The sequence below is a fragment of the Motacilla alba genome, chromosome 14 (genome assembly GCF_015832195.1).
Source record: "Motacilla alba alba isolate MOTALB_02 chromosome 14, Motacilla_alba_V1.0_pri, whole genome shotgun sequence".
Lineage (NCBI taxonomy): Eukaryota > Metazoa > Chordata > Aves > Passeriformes > Motacillidae > Motacilla > Motacilla alba.
In genome coordinates this window covers 11,974,722-11,994,135 of record NC_052029.1, presented here as the reverse complement: position 1 = coordinate 11,994,135, position 19,414 = coordinate 11,974,722, and the positions used below count along the sequence as shown (strand labels likewise).

Here is a 19,414-nt window from a genome sequence, read left to right as displayed (position 1 = left end):
AAATAAATTCAGCTGCTGCCTTATCTGAAAGTGACAAATTTTATATCAAACCGTGCATTTATCAGGCCGACTGTGGCATGAGTTATAGGAGAGGCTGTTTTTAAGACTCCCAGGCCTTTCTCACCATCAGCAGCTCATCTGTGGCTGCTGACTGGCTCCGTGCCGGAGCAGGAGGGCGCGGGCCGAGCTCCAAGCTCGCCCCCCTTGTCGGGGCATTACGGTAGCGCTCCGAGTGCTGCGCGCATAATGCCGCCATTACGGCCGCCGGCGCCGCCGTTCTCGCGAGAGGCGGGCGCGGAGTTCCTGCGAGATCCCGCGGCCGGGGCGAGGAGGGAGATCCAAGCGGGGCGCGCGGCGGTGAGCGCTGAGGGAGGCGCGGGGGAATGGGCAGGCACGGAGGGCGAGGGGAGGCAAGGAGGGCTCCGACCGCGCCCGTCCCGCCCCGCTCTTCCCCCGGGGGAGTCGTGCGGGCGAACCCCTCGGTGCCCGGAGCTGCCCCGTGCCCGCCGCGGCCGCTCTCGGTGTTCGCTGCCCGCCCCGGGCGAGCCTTGGCTGAGGGGGCTCCTGAAGCGCACCGGGTCCCACACCTAAGTGTCGTCTTTATTGTTAGTAGGTTTGAGAACGGGCTTGCTGGAGCTGCCTGCCGGCAGGTGCGGGTGGTACTCCGGCGCTCAGTTTGGGTTTTGGCCGATCTGTTGCTTCTGCGCCGCTCTCACGCCGCCTGCTCGTGATGCTGTAAATGCAAACAGAACTATTGTGTGAGCCCGGGGATGCGGGAGTCCCGAGGCAGCCCCAAGGCTCTGTCTGTGCTGCAAGCCATGTGGATGTTGGGGCTACCTTTCCTGCTCCTGGACCTTTTGCGGTGTTTCTGGGGATTTATGGAGCGTACAGTCACTGCAGGGACTCACCTGAGGCTTCCTGAAATCTGGGAAACCTTGCAGGCTTTTCTGAGCTCCACCATTGATTTATCGTTGGCCTTTTAGTTAGTATCCTTCTGAATTGGAAGGAAGAGCTACGTCTCGTTATATGAATAGTGAGATGCAGTTTCACTTATACAAGTGGTCAATGGACTTGGGAAGACTTCTTGTTGGAAATTAGAGTTCAAAGTGCTTCTGGGAAACCAGAAATAAGTTGTGTAGCAGGAATGGTTTGCTGCTACTGTGGAGCTAGTTCTGTTCCCATCAGCTTCAAAAATTGGGGGCAAGAGCAATGAGTTTGGTTTGGTCAGAGGAGAAGAGGCTGTCTTGCATCTTTTTCTCATTTCAGAGAAAATTACAAGTTCAGCCTGGGTGGGGTCATGTTTTCTGTGGATCCCAGCAGTGATTTGCAGGTTGATTTTACCCTGTCAATTGGAAGTGTTTAGTGTTTCCTCAGGGCAGTGATGCATCCCTCTTTAGCAGAGCAGCTTGCTCTGAGTGTTTTGCTGATGATTTTCTGTCCTTTTCCAGAGCCATGGAGGACTTGGAAAATAATACCACTGTCTTCTCCACCCTGAGATCCCTCAACAACTTCATTTCCCAGCGTATGGAGGGAGTGTCTGGGCTGGCTACGCCAGGATCTTCTCAAAGCTCCTTACAGATGCAGTACCAGCAGAGGATGCAGGTGAGGAGTCCTCATCTTGGTGATTCCTCCAGTATCACTTCAGTGTGGTTGTGTGCTCCTTTTGATTCCAGGAGCTGGGAATTTCATTCAGATCTGACTGTTCTTTCTGAAATTGACGTTCTGAAATTGACATAAACAAATAAAGGAAGCTTGCTGTCACCATTCCGGAATCTTTTCCAGAATATACTTAATTTTTTTTACAGTGTCAGACAGATTTATTTCTGTTTTGTAAAAGTCTAAGAAAGGTCCTTTGAATTTATTTGCTGCTAGTTATATCTGTGTACCAGCTCAGGAAATTAAATTTTGAGTTGTCTTCATATTGCTGAACAAAGAAGCTTTATATCTTAACATTTTTCTAGTAAGACACTTTGTTACCTTTTTTCAGGATTTAAAGGCTTCTTTGCCTGGACACATCCAGGAGACTTGCATTGAGCTGTGGCTTTGATGTGCAAACCAGTTGTGCTTTCTTATCCACCTGGGTTATTGACTTTTTTTTTGTTTTTCTTAGCTGCTTCAGGCTCATAAAACACAAAGTAAATTGACATCTTAGATCCCAGGGACTGTTTATTAGGCTGGGATGAAGTTTCTCTATTCTGTATCTTAATATAATTTCTATTTCAGCCTCTAAGTAAAAATAAGTTTGCTTCTTTTTAATGTAAATCTGCTTTGCATTTGGAATGTTGACAAAAATTTAAGCTTTTTCTGCCTGTGCTACATCTCTGGTGGCAGCAGTAGCTGCAGGAGGCTGTCTCTGGTTAGTCTCCATTGGCTGTGTGTTGGGTGTGCATCACCAGGATGTGAGCAGTTCTGTTAGTATTGTCTGTGCTCTCAGGTAATTTGAATGAAAAAATGAAGAGTAATGTTTAGAGGTCATGGAAAATGTGTTGTTTTGCTCAGCAGTTACTTTTATTGGGAGGATGGTCTGTGCTTCTTAGACTTGAGGAGTTCATAATTAGCTTTTTAGATGGAGACTTTGTCAGGCTACATCTAGAGATTGAGAAATTCTGACTTAAGAACCAGGAAATAATTTATTTCCAATTCACCTTGGTTTGATGTGGGTTTCTGAGGTTGAACTCTGAGTGTCCCCATCTCCAGCTGCTGTGAGAGGTACCACAAATGTGGTGATAGTTTGTAAAATGGCAAGTTAGTGTCAGCTGAGCAGCAGAGGGCATGATGATACTGTTGTGCTGTTAATGGTGTGCAATGTCCCTTTCACACATGAACTGACCAGCTGGAGGAGCAGGCTGGGCAGATCCACTCCAAATCCCAGCTGCTGCAGGTGGAACGGGAGAAGATGCAGATGGAGCTGAGCCACAAACGAGCTCGCATCGAGCTGGAGAAGGCAGCTAATACCAATGCCAGGAACTATGAGGTGAGTGGGATGTGTGCACATGGCTTGGGAGCATTGGCCTGAGCCAGAGCACGTGGAGAGCATTTACATCAATGGTTTGGTTTGGTTTGGTTTGGTTTGGTTCAGGGATGTGCTTTGGTTTGCAGCGGTCTGTCTCAGAATGTGTGTAGTTACTGTTTTTTGGAGTGAAACTGAACTGAAAGGTGCACTTCAGGAGCAAGCCTGGTGTTCTCCAGCTGCTAATGGACACTGTCTTCAGAGCAGGACTTCTGTGACTCTGGAATGCATTCACTGTGTTTACATTTGCTGCAGCTGTGGGTGTTAAGTTGCCAGCACCAGTGCCTCTAAAGAACTGGTCCCCTCTCAGTGCCCTGCACTAGCTTGCTAATGTGCACACGAGTGTGAACTTGAAGCCTCGTTAGGTTCACAGACTGGTGATTTGATCACTGGGTTCTGTTAGCTTAGCACTGGAGTTGTCACGGGTAGCAGTAACAAAAGGGATTTGTTATGTTTCTCCCAAAAGTATTTAATAATTTTTCTCCTAGAGGGCTTAAACTTCTGCTGGCACAATTGCAAGCGTTTGGTTTTTGTGACTGTAATTAATTGGAATGGCAGCAGTTCCAGCCATGCAGTGTCACGCAAGAGAGCCTGCACTGATAAACAGTGAGCCTCACTCAGGGACTAATAGCTTTTATTGGGTTCTGCTTTTCTGCCCACATATGTTTGCTTAACGACATTGCTGAAATAAGCTGTGGCTCGGTGGCTTTTGTAGCATAATAAAAGTCTTCTATGTGGCTGATAATTGAAAAAGAAATCTGTAAAAAATAATAAATATGTTTTGTTGTATTTTATGAGGGTGACAGATTTAGTGTGTGGTTGTGAAATAGGGAGTCAGTGACTAAATTCCTCCTTCCTCTGAAGTAAGGTGATGTGGGATTAGGCCAGGAAGAGTTCAAACTGGAATGTAGCTGAGTCAGTCATAGAAACCCTTGAAGTACTGGTACAAAAAATGGGAGCAGCATTAATCCAGCACTGTGGTAATTACCCTGCTCACATTCTGTGTTTTTCTGAGTCATGTGGATAAAGGTTTTAGGAACCTCACACTGCTTTGCATAATCCTTGCTTGCTATGCAAATCCGTGTCTCCAGTCGCTTTGATTAGCAAAGCAATTTATTATGCATTTTTTCAATAAGTATTGATCAATTTGTGGTAGGAGTAAATTGAAATGGTATGTGAAAGGTTGTCAGACTGCAAGATAGTTGTTAGTTGATAATATTTTCTTTTAAATGGCCTCAATTCCAAAAGTTGCAGAGGGAAGCTTGTCTTATTAACCCAGCTGTTGAGGGCTGAGTTTCTGAAAGTCAAAGCTTTAAATTGGAGATTGAATGTTTTCATCGTTGATCTGCTGGAGAGTGTGCAGTGGAGTCTGTGAAGCCACATCTGTATTCTCATAGTCATGTCTTAGTGTAAGAGATTTGGAAGATGTGGTCGCTTAATTTTCCAGCTCCATTTCCCTGGGTAATTCCTTGGGTAATTCCATTGAGTTACTGCTGATAAATTTTTGTCCTTGCTAGGTTAAAGCTGTGGTCTGAGTCACTTTGCTTCATGATGAAGCAATTAACACTGGTGATCATAGTAATGAGGACAAAAGAAGGAAAAATGGCTTCCCCGTTGTGCTGCTTTCTTCTCAAGTCTCTCTGTGTTTTTTCCCTTGGCCAGCGAGAGGCCGACCGTAACCAGGAGCTGCTCACGCGCATAAAGCAGTACCAGGAGAGGGAAACAGAGGCTGAAAATAAACTGAAAGAACAAATGGAGATGAACAAATCTTACAAGAAGAGTATGGAGACAATGAGTAAGAAGCTGCAAGAGAAGGAGAGCAAATTAGCCGAAGCTAATGAAGTAAGAACAGAGTAATTTTTAATCTGTACGTAGCTTCAGGTGACTTTGCAGTTCTTGTGACTTGAAAATGCCCTTTTTGATTAAAAAAAACCCTTAAACAAAATAACTGGAACATTGTGTTCATCACCTGGAAATGAATAAAGCCTGGTGGTGTGTGTTTTTTCTGTGAAAGTTTAGAATCAAATCAAGCCCAGATACAAGTGAGCAGGTCAGAAGGAGAAGAGATTTCACAGACAAGATGATATGGAGAAGAGAAAAAAAGTGTGAACCCAGCATCTAGGTTCAGAAGTGTGAAGAAAGAGACAGTGAGGTAGGAGATAATACAGGAAAGTGTTCAGGGAAGTCAGGAGAACAGTAGAGTGGATGAGAGCAACATTATGAACCAGGCGTGTCTTCCTGAAGTGTCTTAAATGCCTGTGCATTCTACTGCAGAATGAATCCTTGGGTAACAGTTTCAGTATATTTGGATGTCCAGACCATCTTCTCAACCCTCAACCTTCTCAGATATAGTTAAATTCAGCTATTTAATTTGTAACTTTCCTGTACCAGCTGTTCATCAGCAATCACTAAGTCCTTAAACCCTGCTCCTGCCTTGGTGTCACTGGAAATGTAGCAATGAGATAAAGCAGGTAAACAGATTCAGCGTTGCAGTTATCAGTGATTAAAACCAGGGGGAGAGAGAAGGTACATTGTAGAAACTATACCCACCTAAAACATGTGTGCTGCAGTTCTGTGTCTGTGTTCTAGAACTCTACCTGTCTCTGTCTAGAAGACACACTGCATATGTAATGTTTTGAGATATTTCTCCTTTTCTCTGTTTCGGGGAGCTGAGTAATGGCTATTGGAAACAAACCTGTGAGCTTTTCTTTAGACTTAGTATATTTAGAAAAAAACACCACCTAACTTTAAAGTTTGATATTTTTTCATGCCAGTTTGAGGTCACCTATTTAAGAGATAATGCAAATGACAATTTGGATGTCAAATTAAAGTGCAAAATTATTTTCTCTTGCATTTGTTTGAGGTTGGTTTGCAGGAGTGTAGGTTTGTTTCTAAGATTGTATTAGTACTTTTTAGTTGGAAATTATTTCTATGATCATCCGTAATATCTGGCTTGGAAAGTCACAGCCTTGTGTGTTTATGCTTTTTTTTTTTCCCATTAATTCAGACAATCACTGTATTAAAAGGGAAAATATCAGAGCTGCAATGGAATATAATGAACCAAGAGATGCAGATGACAAGCCAAGACACTCAGAAGCAGGAACTGATGGAGCAGCTGGATGTTGAAAAAAAGTAAGCAAGGGATGAATGACTGTAGGGAGAAAAAGGCAAACAGAACTTCAGTCTTGTGCAGCTGTCATCTCTCAGAAAACTTTCAACAGTGTTTGATTTCTGCTCTTCAAAGGGGTTCTTTGATCTGGGTGTGCAGGTTATAGCTGTTGTTTGAAACCAACTCTGAGGTGCAATTTTAATTGTACCTTGAGGAAAAAAACCCACAATCTTTAAATCTCAGTGATGTTTCGTGTTCCTGGTGGAGAGTTAACAGAAGGCATGTGGGTGGGAAAGGCTGATCTGAACTTTATGGACTGAACAGAACAGAAATATTAAACCTTAAAACATACTGGAGGGGTAATTGAAAGTGATGAGTGTTTTTTCTTGCTTGCTAACTTCAGCTCTTCATTTTCTAAGTTGTGAAGTTTTGTTTATTCTGAGTATATGTTTCTTGTTTTTAGAGTTAAGTGGCTTGATTTTTTGTATTTTTCTCAATGTGCTTCTTTTTATTAAAATGAATGGATATTTTTGTCTCTAAATAAGAGGGAGCTGATATGAGTGTGAGACTGGAAGAGCAAATGTTATATAAGAGTAACATTTACCTTGTTAGTGCTGTTTGACTCTGTTGGTCAGAGACTTCTGAAGGTGGGCTGTTTCTGGAACCTGAATTCTGGGTACTCAGGTGCCTCTTGTGTCTTCATCTGACAGGAAATGGCAGGAGGCAAGTCAGCAAATCCAGACACTGCAAGCAAGCCAGTCCTTAGTGACAGAATATGAACAGAAGATTAAGGTAAGAAACTTTGTGACCTATATAAAGCTTTAGATTTTAATTCCTTTAGTGGAAGAACAGAACGCTTGTTTTTAAAAGATTGGCTATTGCAGAAGTAAAAGGTTATTTTGTCATACAAGTACCTGAGTTAGTTGCTAGCAAGAGTTGAGCTTGGGTGGACCAGGCTATCTGCAATTAGCTGTAACATGACACTTTGCCTTTGTTGTATCAATTGATTGAAAAAAGCATGCTTTCTCTATAGAAAGGTGATTTATATCCTTAAGCAGTGCTCTGTAGGAATGCTTTTTTGGGCCTTGTGCCACAGCAGAAATTTGCTCTGCAACAGACTGCTTCTGGAGTGATCTTTTTTCAAATGGTATGTGATGAGCTACAGTTATTTTCTGCTTCCCAGAAAATCCTTCCTCTGCAGTTGTGTTCAGAAAGTGCAATCACTTGTAAAGCTTTCAAAACTACACTATCTAAAACATCAGTGTAGAGATGCTTTTTGTGCTTCCAAATGAGCACATAGGTTGCTGGGAGTGTATCCTTTTAATTTGTCTTGTTGCAGATGTGGAGTTACTTTGGTTTGAGCAGTGCTGACAGTGGCACTGCCTTGCTGTAAAACCAACCTGATTGCCAGCAATAGGAGACTTTCTCCATTGAAATGAAAAGATGGAAAACGGATCTAAGTCTGCAACACAGCCCTAAATAATTTGGGTTTTTAATGGAAAACCCCCCAGCATTTACCATAATATTGAAATTTGTGTTTCTTTCTGTACCTAATTCTTGCAGGCTATTCAAATGCTTCCCTCTGCACTTTGTTGGCAGAGGGATAGAGGACCAGAAAATCACAGATTTGGTTCAGTCGATAGAAGAGGATCATTTTAATGAGTAACTGGGGATTTTTTCTGTTGTGAACTTGGACTAAGCTGGTGTAGAGAGAGGAGACCAACCCAGGTGTTAAAAGTGCAACAAGAGTCATCCCTGCTTTGAGCATGGATGGGACCACATGACCTCCTGAGTTCCCTTCCAGTTTCATTCCAGTCCTTGACTTGAGCTTAAAAGGTACAATGCAGAAATAGCTCTTACAAATTCCAACTCATTGCTGTCCTGTTCTCATCCCATGTTTTCCAGGATCTGGAGCAGAAGCTGTCCCAGCAGGAACATGATGCTGTAATTGTCAAGAACATGAAGGCAGAACTGGCTCGTTTCCCAAAAATGGAGCGTGAATTGCGCCAGCTCAGGGAGGAAAACGCCTTCTTCAGGTGAAGGAAGGGTTCAGGTCTTGAGGGTTGTGTTCTTCTGTACATGCCACAGCTGCGCTGTCTGCACTTTGACATCCCTCTTTAGGGTTTCCACGTGGGAAAGAAAGCTCAGAAGGAAGTATTGCATATAAATACTGCTTATTAATTGAGCAGTGTCATGGTGCTTACTAGATGAGAGGACCTGATGGGATCTGAGGAATCTTCTTGAACACAGGAGCCTCACAAGATGTGCATTCACTGTCCTGGGTGGTGATTTTGGATTGTTAGAACAAAATTCAGTGTTTAAAGGTAGTGATGAACTCCATACAGACTGGGGAAAGAATTTCCTGTAGGGAAAAGAGGCAGCTGAACATTTCTTTAGGAACTGGTTTTGCTTAGCTATTGTTAGCACTGTTTTAAAGGCCTGTTGTTCCAGCATAATTTTTAGAAAGTGTCTTCTTTAAATTTCTAAACTCTGATATAGCCATTGGATATGGTAGACTTTCTGGATTGTCAAAGTGGCAATCAGTTTGAAAAATTAAATTAAATGTAATGTGAAATAAATTGCCTTAAAGTGCTGGGTGTTTTTTTTGTTATTGTTATTTGTCTTTTTAAAAAATTCATGAGTCATCTTGCCAGCTTTTTTTTTTTTTTTAATTAAGTAATTTTCCTAGGTTTTGGTCTTGTAATTATTTCATTATAATTTTAAATTGCTTGTCTTGGAATTTTTTCTCATGCTTGTTTTTCTACACTAGAACATACCAACAGATTAAAGGTCATTTGCTGTTGTACAGATTTATTTCACCCTTGTACATCTCTGTTGAAGTAAAACCAAGCAGTGCTCCAAAGCCTGGGTCTGTGCTGCTTGCTGTGTTCCAGCCAGACTGAACAGCAGAGTTTGGAGTCTTTTGTTACCCTTGTTTTGACAAATAGGAAAGCAGACACAAAACTTCAGCTTGTTTGGGCATAATTTGAATAGCATTTAGAGTAGAAAAAAATAATTTAAATAAAACTGTTTTTTTTTTTTGGTAGCAGTGGCTTTGCTGTGAAGGTTATAGAAGTGAGTCAGTTGAATGTCATGATTCCCATGGATTCCTGTTTATCTGGATGTTTGTGAAAGGGAATTGAGTTGCATGAATCTGTAGTAGTTGTCTCTCTCTTCATCACAGGGAAATGAAAGAAAACAATGGTTTGCTTAAAGAGGAAGTGGAAGGTCTCCAAAGAAAGCTGGAACGCTATGAGAAAGTCCAAGCACAGCTAGTGACTGTGGAATTGGAAAATGAGGTGAGGAGCTGGGAACATCTGGTAGATGAGCAGGAGTTTCCTCTATTGCCTGTCCTGACTTTTAGGCTCTTCCTGTATTGTGTTACTTGAGATATGATACCTCCTTTAATTAATGGGCTTGAACCAGACATTCCCAAACTGGAAAGTCAGCTTGAGGGGAGTCATGGCAAGGAAGGTGTAAAAGGCAAAAGGGATATTTACTGTACAGCTGGAGATTCTGTGTACAGAATAATCTCATTGTAGTGTCTATTTTAGCCTTGATGTTTCTCTTTTACCTTTCTTTTACTGGAAAGGCTTTTTCTGGCATCAAGCTCTGTCCAGATGTGGTGATGTCAAACAGATGTGTGTGAAGAACCTTGATACCCAGGGCTGCAGAATGACAAACCAAAAATGCTGCATAAGATCAGGAAATCCACAGGAGAAGGAATGACACTGACTTTGCATGGAGGATTATGAGAAAACTCTGGTTTTGAGTTTTGTAACAGCTCTGGTAAGCTGTTAGAACATGTGTCTATGCTAACTCTACTTTTAATCTTTACTTTAGAAACTTCTGGGAAAATTACAAAGCTGGGAGAAACTGGATCAGAGCACTGGCTTAAATATCAGGTATGTGCTGACAGCTCTGGAGGGAAGTAAGACTTTTAAGCCCTTTTCTCCTAATCTTCTGACTAATCTCTGAAGTGTGTTGGCCAGGCTTTCTTTCTGTCCTTTCTTCACGTGGAAGCTTTTCTAGTAGATTTTATTATATATGAGAAGAAAATAACGCAATTTTTGAAGTAACTTTGGGAACTAAGAAATGTTTTTCACCAAGTCACCTTAAGTAATGTCTTTGAGGGTGGGAATTAGTTTTGAATTCTTGAAGCTTTTTGTGTATAGCTGCATTTTTATTTAGTTAAGAGATTCCACTTGCTTAACAAGTGAATTTCTAAGAATTTTAGATGTCCAGAGAAGAGAATGTATGCTAGTTGTGGCAAACTATTGTAAACATATTTCCCTTGAAATCTGGATATCAAAATTAGCTGCTAGATCATGTTGTGACTGACTTTCCCTAAAGCAGCTGAAGAAATGTTGTTATTTTAGTTATTTTGTCAAAGCCACTCCCAGTTTATGTTTTCTAACACCAGCTGGTCTGTGTGCTGGTACTCAACAGCTCCTCCTGACATCTGGAGCAGTGAACCAGATTTTTTCAGGTCCCTGTGCATGTGGTATAAAAAGGAGCTGGAAATAGTGGAATTTCTGATCATTTTCTTCTGCTGCAGAAGGTTTTCTGTGTATATATAATCTTTTTTTTGCCATATTTCAAGACTGTTCTATTTTCTCTAAATATTTCCAGTGTTATTACATGAGAAAAGGAGATGCTTCTTTGTAAATAATTGATATGAGCATTGATCACCTTTCACCCTGGGTCAAAGCTGAAAACATGAGCAGCAGCACCTCGTCTTGCCAGTTGTTTCTCCATTCTATTCATTCCACATACCCAGCCACAGAGCTGTGTCTGCACACTGCTGGGATTGTTTGGAAATGTACAGATGGTTTGGACACATCCCTGCTTCATGTAAAAGACACTTGTGTTCCCACTTGGGAAAGCTCCCTTAATTTTCTCAGTGTTTTCTGTTTAATGAGGATAAGGAACCTTTTCCTGAGGCCTGCTGGTAGGTAGCATGCTGGAGGTTCTCTCCTGCATCTGCTGAGGATCCATACATTCAGATGAAGATGGAATTATGCTAAGTCTCCTATGGTAAGGTATGGACAGAAATTGTAGGAATCCTTTTCACAAAACCTTTTGGAGTAAAAGCTTTTTACTTACCTCAAGCTGTTAAAGGTTTAACGAGGTAATTTCACAGTGGGAGAGAAATGGAACCAAGTGATTCTGCCTGTTGAAGTCTAATAACTCCTTCATTTAAAATCAGAATATTCACTGTGAAGTGCTAGTTTTGTGATTGGGCCATATTGTTTAGTGCTATTAATGGCACCTTCTACAGAAAGGGGAATTGCTCTTGAGAAAGATCATCTTTTCATACAATTGGAGCAAGTGGGACTGGATGATTTCCCCCTCCCTCCCTTATTGTTCTTTTTCTTTTCTTGTTCAGACTTCTCACAGCATGAATTACATTAATTTTTGGTGAGGGTGATGAAGATGATGAGAGATCATTGTCCTGGTTGGAGCCTGGAAAATGCTGTTGGTGAAAGTTTGAGAAGAGTTAATTGCCCATCTCATAGCAGAAAAGAAACAGGAACAAGTTGGCTGATTGTCCCAAAGAGCCAGAGGAATGTTCTGTTTGCTAATAACTAGATAAGAAAGGGAAAAGGGAATAAATTAGGATTTCTCATCTTTTCTTATCAGGTTCTTCATTGGTGCAGAGGATGTAAGGGGAGTGCATTCAGCGTGTGGTGTTTTAAGAGAGGATGATTTTTCATTTCCTCCAGCACTTCCACAGGGCTTGTTCAGTGTCTGCTCTCAGTGGTTTCTGTTCACTGATTGCCTGCTCCCAGCAGGCTTTTTGTCAGATTGGCTTATGATCAGCCCTTGCAGTGTAATTTTATGTAATAATACTTGGGAAGGAGGTGCAGCGTTCAGGAGTGCGGTGGTAATCCAGCTGTTTTTAGTACTGGTCTCTTTTTGGTGACAATGGAAGAGTGTTTATAATGCTTCACCTTGTGGGGGGAAAACAAGTTCATTAACAGTTGACTCTGGCTAATCTTCTGTTTGCTGTTTCTGGATTCTACTTGTAAGCTCCTGGGCTTTCTCTCTCTTCATAAACAGTGGAAACAAAGACAGCTGCAGCTCTATCACAAAATATCCCTGTGCTGTACAGTAGCTAGACAATAAAATAGGACTCATCATATGTGCTATATGTGGTTCATGTGTACGCATTATAAATCTGTGTCCTCTTTCTTGTGTTCAATTATACGTCCTTTGGATTTCTTGAGCTTCTTACTGCCTACCTTGCAGTATAGTTGGCTCTGGTTTTTATTGTGGATCTAGGTCTTTTTCATGTGTTACTATTTTGCTGCCAGGGATTTTCATACATTTGTCATGTGTTGCTCTGACTTGATATTTCTGCTGTAGAACTGGTTTCAGCTGTGCAGGGATAAAACCCACAAAATGTTAAATTCTTGCTCTGTGAGTAAAAATCTTATTTATTTTGGAGTGCACAGTCCTATAGAAGGATATTTATACGTGGCTTTTTTAGGACTGCTGTTAGGAAAGGGCTGTATTGAGAAAACAAGCTTCTTGTACTCTGTCTCTCCAGGATGTGCTGATGTAGTTTCTATTTCTTCAAAATCCAGTATTTGAGTAATTGAATTGTTGACCATCTTCACTGACAAACCATGTTAATCGTGACACACTGGGGTTTTTTTTTCAGCATTGGACTACTAGCTTAGAGATATTTTCCAGGCAGTTCCTCTACTGCCGTTAAACAGTTAATGTATTTTAAGAGAAAATTACTTGGGCGAGTTTTTGGGTGACAGCCGTGGCTTTTTCTGGGTGACAAAGCTCAGAACTCCCACGAGATGGCGCCCGCTCTCCTGCAGGGGAAGGAACGGGATCGCTCCAGCCTGGGATTCAGCCCGGTGTGGATCCATCAGCCTCGGGAAGGGGCAGCTGCGCTCAGGAGAACTCGTCATTGCTGCCGGCAGAACTTTTAAACTCTCTTTCATGCTGCCTGCATGCACTCACCGTCTCCTTGCCCAGTACTCTGGGCTGTACTTTGGTATGAAAATGGTTTATGCAGATTTCTCTAATGGAATATGAAACTGTTTTTCTAGCTGACTTTGTAAACTTCATGTTTACACCACATTACATTCCTAATTTTGTCTTATTTAATAGAGGTTCTTCACAAAGCCTGGTTCTTTTCTCCCCACCCCAAGCCTTAGAACTGCATTCTCAGAGCAACACTGTTGTTGTTCTGCCTTTCCCTTCTGCAGCATGTAGAGGATGCCCAAATAAAAAATGAGGGTGCTTGCTCTGTCAGCTATTAATCTAAATAAGCCTCTTTTGCTGCTGTTTGTCTGTGTTTGGTTGATATTGTTTTTGTCCTCTAATGAATTTAGCAAGCGATTTGCTGTCCTTAAATAGATATATCCTGGAGTACTGAGTGATGGAAAAAGATGTGCATCAGGTATTTGTTTAAGCTGAGGCAGTAACTCAGATACTGAAGGTACTCAGAGCCACTGATAGCAGCTGACAAGGTTTAATGCTAAATTTGTCTTTGTGTTATTCCATAACTGGCAGAAGATTGCAAATTTTGAAAGGCTGGAGTTTGGCTGAAGAGTCCTACAAGTGGGTGAAGACTGCCAGGTGGGCCACCAACAACAGCTTCAGAGAAGTTTTAGTTCAAGCTTTTTTTCTTTTTTGAGGTAATAAATAGTAATGTGTGATACAGGGTTTGTTTTTGTTTATTTCATATTTTGCTTTGTGGTTTTTTTAATGGAAATAATGAGTACAAAGTTTTTACAGATTCACCTGCTGGGGTCAAAGATCTTTGTTTACACAGCAGAGTTATTTTATATTGGTGATCAAATGTATTGATCGTGGCCTATTTAAGTCAGTGTTTCTTTTTTGGAGCACTGTTTTCTGTTGCCAATGGTACTGTCAGCTCAGGCTTGGTGTTCATGTGTAGGAAAAAACAAAATATTTTGTTCAATACAGCCATAATTTTGGCTTTTTCCACAGTGGGGATCTCAGCTGTCTTTTTCTGAAGGGCCATGGAATACAGTGTGGAAATTAGAGGTGGAGCTGATATATCAGAGGGAAGCATACTTGGACTCTTGTGTGGAGCTCAGAGACCCTGGTCAGGGGCTTGGCTGTTCTGAGTCACATCCCACTGCAGTTCTGCTGTCAGGCAGGTCTTGGCCCCTTGTGCTGGTGGTGTGAGGCTGACACAGACACACTTGGGGTTCACTGGGTGTGGGTTTGGGGAGTGCCTACAGAGCCCTCCGGGGTGAGTGCAGGTGGCTGCAGCAGTGAGATCTCCTGGAGCTGCTGTGGCTGGCTGGGGAGCTCACTGGCCAGGCCAGGCCTGCCAAGGGAAGTGCAGTTTGGCAGGAATTTGGGCCAGTGCTGAGGAACCATTTTCCCTTGGTGGAGCTGCCAGCTGCAGACAGCAGACACTGATCTGCTGACCTGTCGCCTCGAGCCAAAGAAGTGAACCTGGGAATGCTGACCTGGTTTTCTTTCTGAAACATCTGTGAGCTGGCTGCCTGACAGATCTTGGGGACTAACTTCCTGCAGTGTCTGAGACCAATTAAGAGAGGAGATAGTGTGAATGTGTATGCATTTCCTCTCTAAGAAAGGGTTTAATTAAGTGGCAGGCATCTCTATTTAGTACAGTGGTTTGCACAGTTGTAATTCATAATTACCCAGGTGCTACACTCAGTACGGGAAGTCCTTCTATGCACATTCTGCTTTTGGAGCTGGGGGAAGGGAGGAGAGAGAGGGAAAGGGAATCGGATTTCTTGATTCTGCATTTAGTGGTGGATTAGTGCTCTTTTTTTTCAGTGAATAGAAGAAAAAGGAGAATATTTGAGTTCTCTGCTTTCCTTTTTGAATCTTGATTAACTATGCTTAGCTACTGTGCACTCTTTTCCATCCAAGGCATTGAATATCTTTGCAGTAGTGAATGAAGCTCATAATCTTTTCCTTTCTCACAAGGTAGTAATTTGTCTTTCTCTGAATGTCCATTATGAGTAAGTGGTTACTGGTTTAAAAAAAAATCTGTTGACAGATATACAAAGTAGTGCATGTTGAAGTAATTTGAATTACTCATGTTACTCTGGATACTTAATTAACTGCAGCCAATCAAGACAAGACTGGGGGTTATTGTTGCTGGTTCCAGTAATGCCATAATTCTGGCATGATCATTCCATAGTGGAGCAAATATTTTTATGGGATAGCCTATTGTAGCCCTGTGGTCTTTTGTCACCAAGCAAGAAATCAGTCTAATTAATTAAAAGCATTTGGTGCTGGCTGCCCCCTGTAACTGTACCCCTGACCTGAACTACAGTGCTAATTTCTCTGTTGGGGAGGGTGAGAAGTTTGGTTTGTCTGGGTTGGCCATTGGTGGCCCTCGGCTTTAGAGCTGTGTCCCTAATTGGAGGAGAAAATTAGGATTAGCATAGTATGAGGATATTGAAGCTTCATGTTCTCTGTCTTAGTTTTTCATAAATAGTTGTAATTTATGATCTGTGAACAGACTGAAATTTGCATGACTGCTGTTTACAAGATTCCCAGTGTAAAACAAACTGTCTCCTCACAGTGGGAATTCTCAGGGTACCCAGTAGGGAGATAAATGCTGCGTAGGGGGAACAAGTAATTAAAAACCACCACAAACAAGCACCAAAAACCAAAACAGCAACCAAAAAGCACTGTGCTTGTCAGAGAAACTTATACAGTTATGAAGTCTATGCTTACCTCATAGATGGATCATCTGCTGTTGTCCTGTACAGGCACAGTACTGCATTTTATTGTTACTTTTTTGCCTTCTACTGAAGGTGAAGATTTGGGAAATGCTAAAGAATTGAAGAGGACCAGTGTATGCAGGTTGCTGGTATTCTCCCAAATCCCTCAGAATAGGGCTTCCTCTAGGGAATAATAGGGAAATAGGGATTAATATTGAGTGAATTTCCCTTGCATTGTTCTGCCAGGACGAGTTAGTCCCAGTTTAGAGCAGCTCTGCCATTCCTGTCTCACCTGGGGCTTCTGACTCCAGTCTTAAAATATTCTGTTCCTACCTGGTTCCTTCTGGTTCTCTGAGCTCTGCAGCCCAAAGAGGTGTCTTTGCAGAGCAATAAAGCAGTCTGGAATTGGAAACAGCAATCCCATTCCTGATCTGTTACCTCGTCAGGTCTCCTGTGTTGGTGCATAAATAGTTGTGCTGTTCCAAAGCAGGGCAGGGGACATGGAAGGGATGATGAGGGTAATCATTGTGTTTATATAGAAATATAGAAATAAAGGCTACGTGCTCAGTATTTGTAGGACTTGGTATGTGTGAAAGATGAAAGCACTGCCTCAGCAGCATTTAGCAGCCTCTTGAGGGGAAAGTGCCTGAACAGTTCCAAAGGGCATCTAGCTTTAGAGTGAAGTACAAGAATAAAGAGGAATCTACTTGTGGTTTTCTTACACAAATTGTGCATGTGCTGAAGCCACCAATTTTTACATAAAGAAGTCTTGGAGAAAGCTGTCACCTGTTGAATGTGACATGCAGCATATGCTGGAGTATTGCTCTAAGCTCTTTTGTTCTTCATTATTCTGTTCTCTTGTTTTAAAATGTACATTATTCTTCACTTTCCACGCTGCCTTAGGTTTTAGCTTTCCATGACAGAGCTCTTATTGTGCCTCGTGGGCAGAAAATGCTCCTTTGTCATCTCACATTCTGAAGCTCCAGGCTTCAGAGCAGTCAGATGCAATTTTGGGAGACTTGAGTCCATGTTTGGGTGTTGGGAGTAATGCATTTAAATGTGATGCTTGGAAGTGGAGGTCAAATCTGTACTTTAACCAGAGTTTAGTTTTCTCCCATTCCCTTGGGGTTTATCCACTTAGTTTTAATAAAGCAACCACATTTCAGAGATATCTTTAAGTGTTGTAGGCCTGTGTTTTTACAGTTCTTCACTGAAATGCTGGGCAAAACTTCCTGCCAGACTTTCCTATCTGATACTAATTTTCTCCAAAGAACGCCGTACTTATCTCTGAAGTTCAAAAATATTAGTGTTCTTTCTCCTTTGCCATTAATGCTTTTATTTCCATTTGAATATATCAGAGTAATAACTCTGGAGGCTAAAGGAGAGATAGGAAGAGTATAAAATAAAACAGATGAGCACCTGACATTGAGGCAGAGCAAGACTCTAATGTATAATCAGATAATCAGAGTGAGAAGTAAGCAAGCTCAGATCAAAAATATATCTGTCCTTGCTTTGCATTTCAAAGCTCTGGGAGCAGTTCAAGAGATTGTCTTCCCAGGATCACAGATGTGACATTCTGGAGACAGAAAAAGCTGTTAAGCAATAGCTTAGCACACTGTCCATCTCTGGTGAAAGGTGATTTGAGGAACTTCAGTAGTTTGAGTCCAAGAGCTGTGTGGAGAGTAATTCAGCAATGTGTGCTGGTGTTGTCTGCTCCATAGCAGGTGTTGCATTTGCCATGGGGGGCTCACCAGCCAGACACCCCATTTTGAGCTGCTGCTGTATTTCTTGCCAGTATTGTTTGACACTGTTGGAAAACAGTTGGGTAGAAGTTGCTTTGGCTCCTTGCAGCATGTAGTGACCCATGTTATGTGTAAATGGCTCCAACTTTGCTGCTCACTCTGCTGTGAAGGAGAAGCTTTCAAAAATACAGACACTTCTAAAGAGCCACTTTCATTGCATTAGGCAGCCCTGTTTGCCTTAAAGTGAAATTATCATTTAAATAGCAGAGACTAATCAGCAAGGGGATGGTTTGCTCCTGTCAGACAGCTCAAATGCTTGTGCTTGATTTTTATTCAGCCTATCATTTGATCGTTTCCAAAAACCCAATAACCACTATAATCTCCAGCTCAGTTTTAATTTTACCTTTCCATTTCCATTTTAGCATCTTTCAGTATTTCAGCTCTAAATTTTAAGCTGGGGCTGTTGATGTGCCCTTAGATGTGCAGTGCATTATCCCTCACTTACCCCCAAAGTTTTGCTTTTGCAGGGAAACTTTTAAACAAAAATGCACATCCCGTACATGCATACTCGGGAGGGTTTTGTTTTAGCATAGCAAAGGCTTTTTCAAAGCTCTTCTCTAATGCAGAGGCCTTTTTTGAACAGAAGACAAAACAAAATGTTTCAGTAAGGATTCAGACTCTTGTGTGCTGCTCCCCTGTACTCCTGGACATGGCCTTTAGCTACAGGGCAAGGAATCTCCCTTCTTCATTGAATCAAGGAATACCAAGATGGATTGTGCCAGACTGATGTAACAGCTCTCTTTGTCCAGAGAATTGATTATCTTATCAAATAAATCACAATAAATCTTATTTCTTTGAACTTCACTGAAACAGGAACCACTTGGGAAAGTATAAACCATGGAGGAGAAGATGGAAATTAATAGAAATATTGTAGGATGTGTAAAGAATTGTTTAGGCAGGGATAGATTCAGTATTGTTGAAAGGAAAATGCAAGGATAAGTAGAATTCCTCAAAGATTAGCCTTAGGATCTGCTTTATTTAGTATTTCTATTAATGGTTTTGGTGCAAAAATTTGGTGTGTGCTGATAAAACTTGGCTAATGATGCTAAGTTCAGAGGATTCATAAATACACTGAAGCTGGGTATGCAGAACTGAATGACCCTGAGGATTAGAGTGCAGAAATGGGACAAAATTCAATGAAACAAAGCACAATGCTCCATGGAATTGGGAGCTGAATGCAAACTTCTTTTGGAAAAATGTAGAAAGGACTAGAAGGGCTGTGAGTTTGTTAAAATCACAGTTCATTCTCACACAGGGGGTGCATCAGGAGAAAAATTGCCATGGAGGTGAAAGTGTTCAAGGGGCTTGGTAGATGCTTCTCAGAGTTCCGGTCACCCAGTGTGGAGGGAGATGGTGGGGGATGCAGAGAGTGGCTACTGGAAGGAGCTTGGGAGCCATTCCACTGAGTGTGGAATGGAACAACCTCTGGCAGAGTCTGGTGGGAGATGTAATTGCTGCCAGGCAATTCGTGGATAGAAGGAAGGGGGATCCATACTGGTGAGAAAAAGAACCAGCTATCCTTAAGACTTGCACTGGGATTTAAATCAAATTGTTGTAACCCTGCCATGAATGCAGTTACAAGGAGGTTGTTACTTTTAGAAAGACTAAAGTTCTGAATGCAGCTTCCAGTGGAGTCAAAGGTATCCAAATTTCTGCTCCACAGGGTTATGGAAGAGATGAGTTCATAATAGCAAAGGACCAGACAGGACCTAATCTAGAAGGTTCTTTTCAGTCCCACTTTCATTTGAATGTGTACGTGTCAATCTATAAACAAGAGAATGTACTCAAGAAT

The 19,414-nt window shown here is 41.9% G+C and overlaps 1 protein-coding gene across 3 annotated transcripts in view; it reads left to right on the top strand.

The window, feature by feature from the left end:
- The first annotated feature begins 246 nt into the window (after nt 1-246).
- Nucleotides 247-19,414, top strand: part of MAD1L1 (mitotic arrest deficient 1 like 1) — a 348,651-nt gene continuing 329,483 nt past the window's right edge. Inside the window, exons 1-9 of one of the 3 annotated variants that reach the window (XM_038151270.1) lie at nt 247-357; nt 1,449-1,602; nt 2,834-2,974; nt 4,673-4,852; nt 6,018-6,142; nt 6,830-6,911; nt 8,025-8,155; nt 9,304-9,418; nt 9,963-10,024. In XM_038151270.1, coding sequence (XP_038007198.1) covers nt 1,453-1,602; nt 2,834-2,974; nt 4,673-4,852; nt 6,018-6,142; nt 6,830-6,911; nt 8,025-8,155; nt 9,304-9,418; nt 9,963-10,024 — 986 coding nt within the window. In that variant the 5' untranslated portion in view covers nt 247-357; nt 1,449-1,452. Of the gene's footprint in view, nt 358-385; nt 606-1,448; nt 1,603-2,833; nt 2,975-4,672; nt 4,853-6,017; nt 6,143-6,829; nt 6,912-8,024; nt 8,156-9,303; nt 9,419-9,962; nt 10,025-12,956; nt 13,135-19,414 lie in introns of those variants that run through there. The other 2 variants (XM_038151271.1, XM_038151272.1) reach the window with 2 other exon arrangements.